At 45.4% G+C, this 12198-nt stretch overlaps 1 protein-coding gene across 21 annotated transcripts in view; it reads right to left on the bottom strand.

Moving 5' to 3' along the window:
* LOC105182063 (collagen alpha chain CG42342) overlaps window positions 1-12198 on the bottom strand; it is a 253895-nt gene that overhangs the window by 21506 nt on the left and 220191 nt on the right. For 20 of the 21 annotated variants that reach the window (XM_025307771.1, XM_025307765.1, XM_025307769.1 and 17 more), the window contains 7 exons: window positions 10782-10870; window positions 8534-8623; window positions 8403-8447; window positions 7669-7695; window positions 4960-4995; window positions 4173-4277; window positions 3286-3330 (listed from right to left, as the gene is read on the bottom strand). The exons of the other annotated variant lie outside the window; for it this stretch is intronic. In XM_025307771.1, the coding sequence (XP_025163556.1) occupies window positions 3286-3330; window positions 4173-4277; window positions 4960-4995; window positions 7669-7695; window positions 8403-8447; window positions 8534-8623; window positions 10782-10870 (437 nt within the window). The remainder of the gene's footprint in view (window positions 1-3285; window positions 3331-4172; window positions 4278-4959; window positions 4996-7668; window positions 7696-8402; window positions 8448-8533; window positions 8624-10781; window positions 10871-12198) is intronic. 21 annotated transcript variants of the gene reach the window in all.

Raw genomic sequence — 12198 nt, 5'->3', positions numbered from 1 at the left:
AAATGATAAAAAATATTTTATTCCAAGTATCGCCCATCGCTAGCTATACATTTTTCCCACCTGTCTGACAATTTGTGGATGCTACGCCAAAAAAACTGTTGCTCTTTTGAGGCAAACCAGTCATCGAGCCATTTACGTACATTTTCGTAAGAAGTGAAGCGCTGCTCAGCAAGTGCGTGTCCCATCGATGCAAATAAGTAGCGATCGGACGGAGCCAAGTCTGGTGAGTAAGCCGCGTGCGAAAGTATTTCCCAACTAAACGCCTCAATCGTTTCCTTCACCAGTTTTGCTGTGTGCGATGGTGCATTATCATGAAGCATAATCACTTTGTGTTGCCTTTTTTGATATTCTGGTCGTTTTTCACGCAAAGCTTGATTCAAATCGATCATTTGTTGTCGGTAGCGTTCAGTATGAACGGTTTCGCCAGATTTTAGCAGCTCATAATAGATCACACCCTTCTGATCCCACCAAACACAGAGCATTGTCTTCCGTCCATAGCGATCAGGCCTTGCAGTCGATGTCGATGGTTCGCCTGGAGTTACCCATGATCTTTCACGCTTAGGATTCTCAAAATATATCCACTTCTCATCGCCAGTCACAATTCGATGGAGAAATGACTTTCTTTTGTACCTGGCGAGCGGCATTTCGCAAGTGGTCTTTCGGTCTTCCTGCTGTCTTTCATTCAGTTCATGTGGAACCCATTTTTCCATCTTCTGGATCTTTCCCACGGCTTTCAAATGTATGGAGACGGCGGCTCCTCGCGTCACATCAAATTGATCCGCGAGTTGTTGTTGCGTTTGAGCGTCATCCTCATCCAACAATGCTTGCAATTCGCTGTCTTCAAACTTTTCCGGTGGTCTGCCACGTTCTTCGTTTCTCACGTCAAAATCGCCACGTTTGAATTTTTTTAAACCACTCAAAGCACTGTGATTTACCAAAAGCATGCTCACCGCAAGCCTCGACAGGCATTCGATGCGATTCTGCAGCAGTTTTCTTCAAGTGGTAACAGAAGATCAATGCTGTCCGCAAATCGTAGCTTCCAGGCACCAAATTCGACATGTTCAACGCTATTACAACCAATGCTGTTGTATGAAACTTGTATTGTTGTGAGTTGAAAATCTTTGTCAGATGTCAACAAATGGAAATGGCGCCAATGACGCGGTTTGACGGTAACTACATTGACAGGGCTAGGGCCATCTATGGGCAAATTCCGGTTTCATATTTACAGACCTGGTACATACAGGGAGAGAAAGAGAGGAAGAGAGCTCTAAGCTTTCGCTCGATGTTTTTGTTGCTAATTCTCGCGCGAGTACCTGCATGTGTGTGCGTGAAAACGTCGCGCGTGCAACGCACTTTTCTTTCCTCTCTTCCTCCCCCCTTCTCTCTCTCTCTCTCTCTCTCTTTCTTTTTCTCTTGTGTATTTTGTTTCGCCGATAAAGTCCACTTTGTTAATTGTGTTAATTGTATGTTATCGCGTCGTTCTCTCGTGCGGTGAATGCTCCGCGACAATGTTACCATCATCCAATTCGAATCGTTCGCAGCCTATCGGCCCTCTTCTACCCTCCCCCCACGCTTAAGGGGACGCCACGCTCGAAAAGTTTAGCGGCGGAAAGTGTGCTGACTTTTATCGCGTATCGTATCGCACGCGCGGAGGCAGGTTGGCGTTGTTGGGCGCGACGAGAGGGATGAAAAATTTTGCAGATTGACACCTCGAACTGTCGCACAGTCGGCGCAAATATTTGTTCGATGCAAAAGTGTCGTGGCTCGCGCCGCCGTGCCGAGGCGAATTTCACGGGGAGCGCCTCCCGAAACTGCCGAATATTACGCGTCGAAAATTTCGGAGGTACTTCCGCATTCGCGCGATCGCGTTGCCCGCTAAATACGACGAGACCAAGCGGCGCGGGAGATCCCTGTGCGCGATTGAAGCTTCACAGACACTGTTCTCCCGGGAGCTCCGCAGCGCCTCGCACATCCGATAGGAATTTCTTTCTTGCAAGGAACATCCGCGAAGTACGGAGAAAATTGTACGGTTTTTCATGTCGTACAGTTTTTGTTTAAAAAGTTTTTCCCTGTCTGCAATAACTATCGAGATAGCATAAAAGGGATGAAACCTTGAGGGGTAGTTTCATCCCTTGAATCTGAGCCACTGCCGGTATAAAAATAGGTTTCTTATTTTGTTTTCTTATTTTTTTTTCTACTTTACAAATATGCCAAGTTTCATCGAAATCGGAGACATATTTCGCGGACGTTCCTTGTTAGTAGAGATATGCGAATCAAGAATTTTTATGTCGAATCGAATCGAATCGAATCTCATTTTTTAAATTCGAATTCGAATCGAGTCGAATCTATGAATTTCATTCGAATTCGAATCGAATCATTAAAAAATTTAACATGACTATTAAACATGCAAATAATGATGGAAAATTTTAATATGAAAGGGAATATTGATATATTGTAATATCGTCTTGAAGTAAAATATATATTTAAATGTTTAAAGTAATTTACAATTAAGTTATTAATTATAAATTAAGTTAATTACAAGTTAAGGGTTCGAACATATATAGGCCCAGATGACTCGTTTTGTAGCTGATGCATGCAAACGATAATGTATTTGATTCCCATTCAAATTACTCGGATTCGATTCGAATTCGAATAGTTCGCACATCTCTACTTGTTAGTCATTCTCAGGAAAACCACCTCGGAGAAAAGTATCGCAACGTTCAGCCGAGATTGTGTGCAAGAAACGCGAATAGGATTAGCGTCACCGTGTTGCCATTACAAGTAACGAATTATTTGTCACCACAACGGTGTTCAATTTACCGTCCCGCATTAACAAACCATTTGTTGTTGCGGTTATTTGCGGTGTTTTGCTGATTCAACAAAACCTTCTCTCTCACTGCGTCGATCGTCATCGACATTTCCCGAACTCGTCACCCCGCTTTGGCATCCCCTTAAACTCCCCCGCTTTCCCCTCCACGGTCTTTTTCCGTCTCCCCCTGGTCACCGATCGACCGAGGGAGAATTGGGAGATGGAAACGGCCCGAGTCTCATCTTCTATACAATCGTCGCGCTCGACAGGATCTTTCGCCGAATTTTCCGACTGCAAGTTTCCGGAAAAACGCCGCGCAGACCGAGCTTACCGGCGATGTTCGCTTTAGCGTCGTTGTTTCTGCGCGTCCTACATCCGTGTTTAGAGCACGCTTAAGACTACGTGTATATGCGTGTGCGCATGTATTTTTCTCTGTGTGTGTGTGTGTGTGTGTAATCTGGAGAGAAAATACGTACGGGCAGTCCCATCGGACCAGGATCCCCTTTGCCACCCTTTTCTCCCTGCAACGTGAAAAAGAAAGAGCGACGCGTGAGAACGAGAGTGTATCGCATGCGAAGGTGATCTCAAAGGTCTCCACGTGAATAGCTTCACGCCTCGAGAGTCATCGCAAGCGCGGCCTCTCCCGCCCTCTTCTTCGCGCTCGCGCGCGCGCGTGCGCGAAGGGTTCTCCTCGGCTTTTTTGAACGATGTCGCGCGACGTGGCCCCCACGACCCGTTTCACGGACGGGTCACAAGTCGACCTTATTACACAGGGTGTTTGAAAGAAAGTCCCAGGCTTGCAGGCCGGTACTCGCGGTAAAGACGTGCTCTCGGTGAACTTGCGCCTCGAAGAGTCAGACCTTTTCGAATTATGAGCGAATATTTCGTCGATCTTGCTAAGGCAATTTCGTTCGCGCGCTTTTTACTCTGTGAATCTCTCGGAGCCTCTCTTCCTTCCCGAACACCCTGTGTATTCACGTAGTATTCGTCATTTCAATTAACGATTTGCAACGTCGAATCGCGCGATACACGCGACCGTTATGAGCCAACGAGCGGCCATTGGCCGTTTTCCCCCCCGTTATTTTCCGCCGTTGCACGGCGGCCCGGCTGGAAGCTATATTAATACGACGCGTAACAACGCTATTTGTCACCGCGATTGCGACCGACCGCGGCAATATTTTTTCTTTCCTTTTTTTTTTTTTCCGATAATTCCGCGCCGCGATCGAGATCGATCGGTCGATCGTTATTCGCCGATTACAGCCCCGAGGGAGGGATCGATATTGGTCTTGCGGGCGCTCGAGACTGCGCTTTTTTGTCTACGTTCTACGCGCGGCCGCGCGACAGATAGGTAATAGTTACTGACAGGATCGCCCTTGGCGCCATCGTGTCCTCTGTCACCCTTGATCCCAGGCGGACCCTGCAGTCCGGGGGTGCCAGCTGGTCCCGGAGGTCCGGGCGGTCCCATTATCTGCGCATCGAATAACAGCGTCGGTCGAACAGGGACAAAGACAAAGAGAAAATACATGCCGCTGTCGCGCGATTGGGGAGAGATAAATAAGAGATAAATAAATAAACAGAGATAGAAAGAGAGAGAGAGAGAGAGAGAGAGAGAAGCGCTTCCGCGATCTAACTTGAGTTGAAAGCGGAGACAAAGACAGAGGAATCTTGCGACAGGTTTAATCGAACAATATTTGCTGAAGCTCGCCTGTCGCGCGTTCGCGTTTTTCATTCACTCTCCCTCCCTATCCCTTCTGTTTCTCTTTTTTCCGTGCGCGTCGTCATAAAAATTCCATTCCGCACAAATGTATCGTGAAATCCGGAAATGAAAACAGATTTCGTTTGGCAATATTTGTGCCCTCGGGCGATTGCTTTATAATCTCCATAAACTGCCGTGCGCGCGCACGCGCTGCAAAGGGCGACGCAATTCTCGCGAAACGAGGCCGTAACGAAGCGTAAAGTCGATGTCGCGGCGCGGTCGAGCACACATTTAAAAGCCGATCGGGCGGAAAACGCGCGAGAGCAAAGTGATATTGTTTCCGAATTTCGACGATTTTTTTCCCGCTGTTTCTCTCTTTCTCTCTCTCTCTCTCTCCTCTCTTCCTTTTTTCCCTTCGCAAAAAACACGCCGACACGCGATCGCGGCGACTTACCATTTCCCCGGCGTTCACCTCAAACGTGCCGTCTCCCTGCAACAGATACGCGTTTGTTAATATCGCGAGAAATGCGTTCGCGCGAGCGCCTTCCTCGCCGACCGGCAGTGCTTGCGTTGCTGTCTGACAAATCGAATCTACCAGACAGACGAAACGGGTCCAATTATACAGAGACGATCGTTCCCGAGTTTCCGGCATCAAGTATCTCTACACCCAAAAAGAAAGTATTCTATTTGTAAAGTGATCTTTCCCATAGTCTCTCGTATTCTAAGCCTTTTACAGAAATAGGATTCCTCTTTCGATAAAGCGATTAAAGTGAACTATTCATCTGAAATTTATTAGATATTATTCCAAATGTTTTCCTCTTATTTCAAGAGGATTTCCTCTTTATATCAATTAATTTTCCTCTTGTATCAAGAAGAACGTCTGTTGGTGTTTTCCCTCTTCCATCTACTCACACAGAGACATATGACGAAGAGTGCATATGACGTTACATTTTATTTTTTATAGACAACCTCTAGAACAAAGGGAGAAGGAAGAGAGATTGTTATTTGGTTTGTGTCGTTTTTCCCGATTGTCATTTCGTCATGAACCAAGTTCAAGAATTTTTGGAGAAAATCAACTTAAAGATCCATACTGGCCCATATTTCCGCGTAAGTATGTACACATATCCATTTATCGTATCGCGTTATAAACATTAAATGCCATTTAGAGTACTTAAAATTATAAATTTATGCTTTTCCTACTTTTTCAGCAGAAAGTATAGAAAAATTTAACCAGAATTTCTCCCGGACGGTTTCATAATAATTTTCTCTCCTTTCCCTATAAAGGAACGTATATAATCAACAAGAATAAAATAAATAAAGTAAGAATAAATAATAACCCTCTTAAAAAAAGACTAAATAATCTGTGTGTATAAGAGGAAATTTATATTAAAATCAAGATTTGCCTTATAACATATAATTCTTCCAACTTTAAGAATAATATATATTTATAATATTTTCCTCTTAATCTTAGAGGAATCCTTTTGAGGTCATATGTAAGAATAAAATCCTCTAAAATTTAGATGATTCCGTCTGTTCTGAAATTATTTTTTTTTTGGGTGATATCCGGATAACGAATATATTAACTTCTTTTTATATGTTGTAAGTGTAACGAGGCGAGATGTAACAACGAATTACATTCGCAACAACAACGAAGGTAATCTTCGTCTCCGTGCATCCCGAAAAGTCGAGAAGTGTTCTCTTTACTGAATTATCTGAGATGACGCTCGCGGATAATTCGCTCCATGTCGCTCTGCGGATGTGCAGAAAATCTCAAATATTTGCTCTCACGCCGCACGCAGACGGTATGCGTCTGTACCACACCTGTATCAGACGGCACCGTGGCTGGGGGTTTGCGTCAGGCTTCGTCCGCAAGCAGGACAAAGCACCAAGACGAACTTGTACATGTCCCATCTCGTCGTCATCCGATTAATTTTAACCCCTAAACACTGGGACGGGTGAAGATTCACCCGATGATGTTTCTTTAACTCTTGCCACTGGATAGCAGCACACAGCGGTGATAGAATTTACTACTACTGTGATCAAAAAATAAGGTGAATTTATTTATAAAATGAAAAATCTTTATTTGTTCTTCCAAATCAATTTCATCGCCTTCAAAGTACTCCCCGTCCGACACAATGCACTTGTGCCAACGTTTCTTCCAATCCTCGTCAACAGTCAGAGAAGTCTTTTTCCGGGATGGCCTTCAATACTTTCTTCGATTCGGCTTTGATCTCCTCAATCGAGTCGAAACGGTGTCCCCGGAGCGGTCTTTTGAGTTTGTTGAACAGCCAGAAGTCGCACGGTGCTAAATCAGGCGAATACGGTGGTTGTGGAACGATATGGGTCGAACTTTTGGCGAAATGTTCTCGAAGAACAAGAATGCAGTGTGGGACGGTTTTTGGAAGCAATCGAGATTTGATGCGTTTGAGACACAAAACATCTTTTAAAATGGTTTGGGTCGGTCCAAATGAAATGCCCGTAGCATCAGCAAGGTCTCTAATTGTCAAGCGACGATTTTCGAACAGCAGATCTTTGATTTCCTTGACGTGGCTTTCATCGGTAGATGTTGATGGTCGTCCGGGGCGCTGTTCGTCTTGAACTCGTTCTCGGCCTTCTTTGAAATCTTTGTACCACTTGTAAACATTTTTTTGCGACATAGCCTTATCACCAAAGGCCTTCTGCAACATCCTCAACGTTTCCGCGGCAGAATATTCATTCCACAAACAAAATTTAATGCAAATTCTTTGCTCGACAAAATCAGACATAGTAAAAATCGAAAAACTCACTTTTGTATGTTTACGAAAACACGTATAGCTCCGCAGCAATTGAATATATTGACATGAAACTCTGCATAGATGTCAAAGACAGTGTTACCAACCCACCGAAAAATAATTTCATGATTTCATAGTACCCGCTTTAAGTTTAAATGAAAAATTCACCTTATTTTTTGATCACAGTAGTAATGTTATATATAAATATTTACGGTTCATGTATACTAAAAAAAAAATAATAAAAAAATTATTTGGTGAAAATTCGCCCGTTCTAACAAAAACATCCTAGTGTTCGAGGGTTCGAGACCTCATCCGAACACAACACTGCCGATCGGGCGCAAGTCGCCGATGCGAGATCTCTCCTCTGCCCTGGCCCTCTCTGTCACACGTACCTGTCTTCGCCGGAGCTTTTTGTACTTCTACGGATGGGAAGGTCGATGTCCCGCCATGAAAAGAAATTCATTTTATCGTGAGGTCCCGTTTAACACACTTCCCCGCGGTGGAAAACCGCAATTTCGTACCGCGTTCTCTCGTGATCGCGCCGATCGATCGTGCAGCCGCTGTACGACGAGCGTACAATGGAATCGAAAAATAGTATACACATTCACACACACACACACACACACACACACACACACACACACACACACACGCACGCACGCACGCACGCACGCACGCACGCACGCACGCATACACACAGACAACGGCTACGCGGTCGACCGGGCGAACGCGCGACAGCTGCGCTCATCGAACGATCGTCCCGTAATAGATATGCCCATATTATTCTTCGATAATGGAAGCATACTTAAATTGAGATGCCGAATAAAAATCAGTTTCCGCCGGAGTTCGCTCCGCCGGGATTTGCGGCTATCGCGCACGCGCGGCGCCGCTGACACGCGATGTTGAAAGCCAAAAATCGACTAAAAAAAAAGAGACAAGACCGGGAAAAAATACCGAGCGCGATAAACATGCAAACGATATGCAAATAATGAGTTTCGCAAAAACAAAAAAAAAAGGAGCAAAAAGATAAAACGCCCGACGAATAAATCGATCGTGGGCCGCGCTGCACGACGAGCGCAACAGGACGCGCGAGCGCAACACGTTACCTTCACGAACGCGCACTCACCGATTCGCCCTTCTCCCCCTTTTCGCCCTTCAGCCCGGGGTAGCCCTGTCGACAGGCGGAATCGCGCGTAAAGAAACAGTGTTTATGAGAAGGGGGCCCCAGTGAGGCCCCGCGTTACAGTCATTACGTACCGGCGGCCCAGGTAGACCCGGCGGCCCCATGAGCCCGGGGGGACCGATGTCGCCGTACTCGCCTTTTTCACCTTTCGGTCCGGAAATTCCCTGAAGAGAGACAGACACTAGCGCGACGTACGTAATATGCCATGGACTCGCCGCTCGCTCGCCGGCAAAGTTCGCCGCAGAAAGAGAGGCCGGGGAGGCTCGGGATTCAAAGAATTAATTTCGATGTTAATGTTGTTGCACACGATAATATTTGTTTCGATCGTCGAGTCCACTTGACTCCTTTTCGTCCGTTTGCTGGATTGTTGGCGGACACTTTGAGGATCTCCCTTTCGATTTATTTTTCTTTTTTACCTTTTAAATTCATTTCAATAGATGTAATTTCGCATGGATCACGTCGACATCGAAATTGATTCTCTCTCTCTCTCTCTCTCTTAACCTAACCTCGCCTCGGGCCGAGATTGTTCGGCCGAGCGTTTCAGGCACTATCTTTATAGGAACTCTTCTGTTTGCTCGGTAAAAATATAATTACATGCAGCCCTTTTTCTGAAACACTTTGAATAATATCGCGAGATCGTGTATCGCTTTCCATGGGTGGTAGGAAAAATCGTTCTGAATATTACACGATAATGCGCTTTGCGTCCTTCAATTGAATTCAGCGGCGCTCACAATGTGGCGTTGCGGTCTCGAAAACCCAGTGACGACAGAAATATTCAATTACCGGTCCGCGAAACAGCCGAGATGTGCGATGTTTCCCGCTAATGTAATTTTTCCCGAGTTCTAAAAAAGCTCGGAATATCGCGCGAGATGTTCTCGATATTATAATTCCAGACATATTATGTATATACAGCATATTTCGCGGCTTTAACGCTCGCGAAAGCTTTGTTAAACAGTTACAACAGAGAAATAAGGAGAATTTAAAACATTTCCTTTCGTAACGCTGCCTCGTCAACCTATATAGAACGGTTTGTAAAAAATAATTATTCGTCCGCACCGCATATTTGCACTCTATCGAACCGCTCGATGTCGCGCTCGGTTAAAGCTGAAGTCGAGCGAACCATCGATCGCAATCGTCCGCGAACGCGACATCTTTGTATATTAAGCCAGTTTACGTCTTCAGAGACCCATATAATCTATTATCAACATTATTAGTATTATTCATTCGTGGCACATTTCATGATTCGTGATCTTTCAACGAAGCTTCTGCGGACACGTGTATATATAGGGTGTCCCATATTAAAGGGTCCACTCAAATATCCCAGAAACACTGCGTTAAATTGAAAAATTTAGTTTGGTTTGAAGGGGGACAAGGGAAGAAAAAATGATATTAAACTTTTCTACTCTATTTGATGTCAAGAATATATTGTAACAATAGCGCCCCGACTTTTGTTAATTTGATAATTTTGAAATTTCCAAAGGTCGATAAGTTAACAAAAGTTAGGGCATTATCGTAGCAATATATCCTTAGATAGATTAAATAAAGTAAAAAAGAACCTAGTACTATATTTAGTAAGTATTCTTTCCTTCGACAAATAGTTAGCGAGATATCGTAAGTTAAATATTGAAAAAGTTACCAAGTTTTCCTTAAATATCTCAAAGAATGTTAGGCAAGTAAAAAAGTGTCTCAGACAAAGTTGTTCAAATTAATTGTTAGAAAAAGATGATATAATACAAAAATTGCGACTTCCATTTAAGAGAATTGACGATCAGTGAATATCTCGAAAGTGGGACCATCTGTAAACAAAACGCTATCGCTGTCTCATGTCCCCCTTTTCAAACCGAACAACTTTTTGTCCGAAACATTTCTCGATTTAACGCAGTGCTTCTGAGATATTTGAGTGAGGATTTTAAAATGGGATTTTAAAAATTCTCTTTAAAATGGGATACCCTGCATATTGTTCTTTTTCTTATTTTTACATTTAGCGCAATCTGGCCTCTGAGACTACCTCTGAGACACCCGGTATACGCCACAAATAACTGAATAATTCACGAGAGGAACGTCCGTTTTCTGCAGCTTCCGAGACGCGCGGCGTGTAACACGCTCGATCGCGTTCCGCAACTCCCGGAAATCTTGCCCGCGCGTTCTCTCCTCGCTTCGGCGGTGGTTACATATCGGCCGTAGCATTCGCGTGAAAATCCGACGATAAGAGTTCCCGCTGTCTCGGCAAAACGCCCCCGTGCTCCGAATATTACAACGCGGGAAATTACGGCGCGGGAGTGGGGATTTGGGTGAAACATTTCTCATTTGCGTTCTACTTACTGGTAATCCGGGAGGTCCTTGGATACCGGGATCACCTTCGGTTCCGTTGAGCCCGGGCATGCCCTGCGGTCCCAGCTCTCCCTTGGGCCCTGAAAGCGAATTTGCCGGCCGTGAGCTGCCGCGCTTCGACGCTCCAAGCCGAAGTTAGATTAATCCGCGCGCGATCGATGACGCCCGCAGTTCCGTAGTAGACGCGCGCACGTGGTGGCTGCCGCCTGCTGTGTGTGCTCGTTGCCACTCCCCCACCCCTTTCCCCTCCCGTCGCGCCCCCAGCCACCCCAAGCTTGCAACGTGGGTACCGTGGGTTCCACCGCCCGCTTCGACTCCCTTCGTAGTTTCTTCACCGCCCGACTTCTCATTTCGCCTGGAGCGCTTCTCCGTGCCGGGAATACTTCCGGCGCGTTTATCCCGCTCAAAAAATAGCCCACTCGAGGGAGAGAGATGGAGAGACCCGCAAACACTCTATGTCTGTTGTGTCCGGCCCGGCGTATCGGGGTCCTTTAAATGCGCGGGGCACCCCCGAGCGAAAGCGCGTGCTAAATTCCGCGCCGGCCGATCCTGCGATTGTCGTCTCGCGCGCTGACGGAAGGATTCGCGACGAGCTGTCTGAATTTCTCGAGAGCGAGAGAGAGAGAGAGAAAGGGAAAGCGGAAGAAAGTCGATTAGAAATGGACGTGTTCCTGCGACGGCGGCGAATCCACCTCCGAAGATATTTATCTGACGCTCAGGGCGGAGAATTCAGACGTCATCCCGCTCGTCGAGGGGAGTTCCACCCGAAGAAGAAATCCCCTCGATCGAGTCGTCAAGTTTCTTTCGAGGAAATTTCACGGTCATCCTCGAGCGAGACGTTGCCTGAACGCCGAGAAATATTTTCAGCTCCGCTCTGCGATTTCGAGCGGGGGGGATACTCGGCGATTCATTCTACTCACGAGCGAGACATCACTCGAACTCGAGCGAGAAAGAGCCTCATGCAAAAAATGCCCGTTTTCGGTATCTCGATTTTTGAAACTTTTTTTATGCCAAGTGGTTACTTATGATGACCCAAAAATCCCTGCAAAATTTCAAGATAAGCATATGCCCCGTTTAAGAAATATAGGGGGTCAAAGTTGACCATGTCCAATTAAAAAATATAGCAGCTTCACATTTATACTCCAATAATAATGTCCAAAAAATTCAGCCGAAATGGTTCTCTTCAGATTTTTGGCTGCTGATTACGAATCTGAAGTCAGATTTTAAAAATTCAAAATGGCGGGTCCAATATGGCGGACGAATTTTTCTTAAATTCATCAGATTCACTTGAAACTCGTTACTCGGGGGATTTTGGGGATTCGAATCTAACGGTTAACTAACTTTTAACCAACACTAAATCTTCTTTGTCACTACATTAAACCTACTTTGACCCTACATAGAATCTATT

The sequence above is a fragment of the Harpegnathos saltator genome, unplaced genomic scaffold (genome assembly GCF_003227715.2).
Source record: "Harpegnathos saltator strain DR-91 unplaced genomic scaffold, Hsal_v8.6 scaffold93, whole genome shotgun sequence".
Classification (NCBI taxonomy): domain Eukaryota; kingdom Metazoa; phylum Arthropoda; class Insecta; order Hymenoptera; family Formicidae; genus Harpegnathos; species Harpegnathos saltator.
Note: the sequence above shows the minus strand (reverse complement) of the source record. Positions and strands in the feature narration are given on the sequence as shown.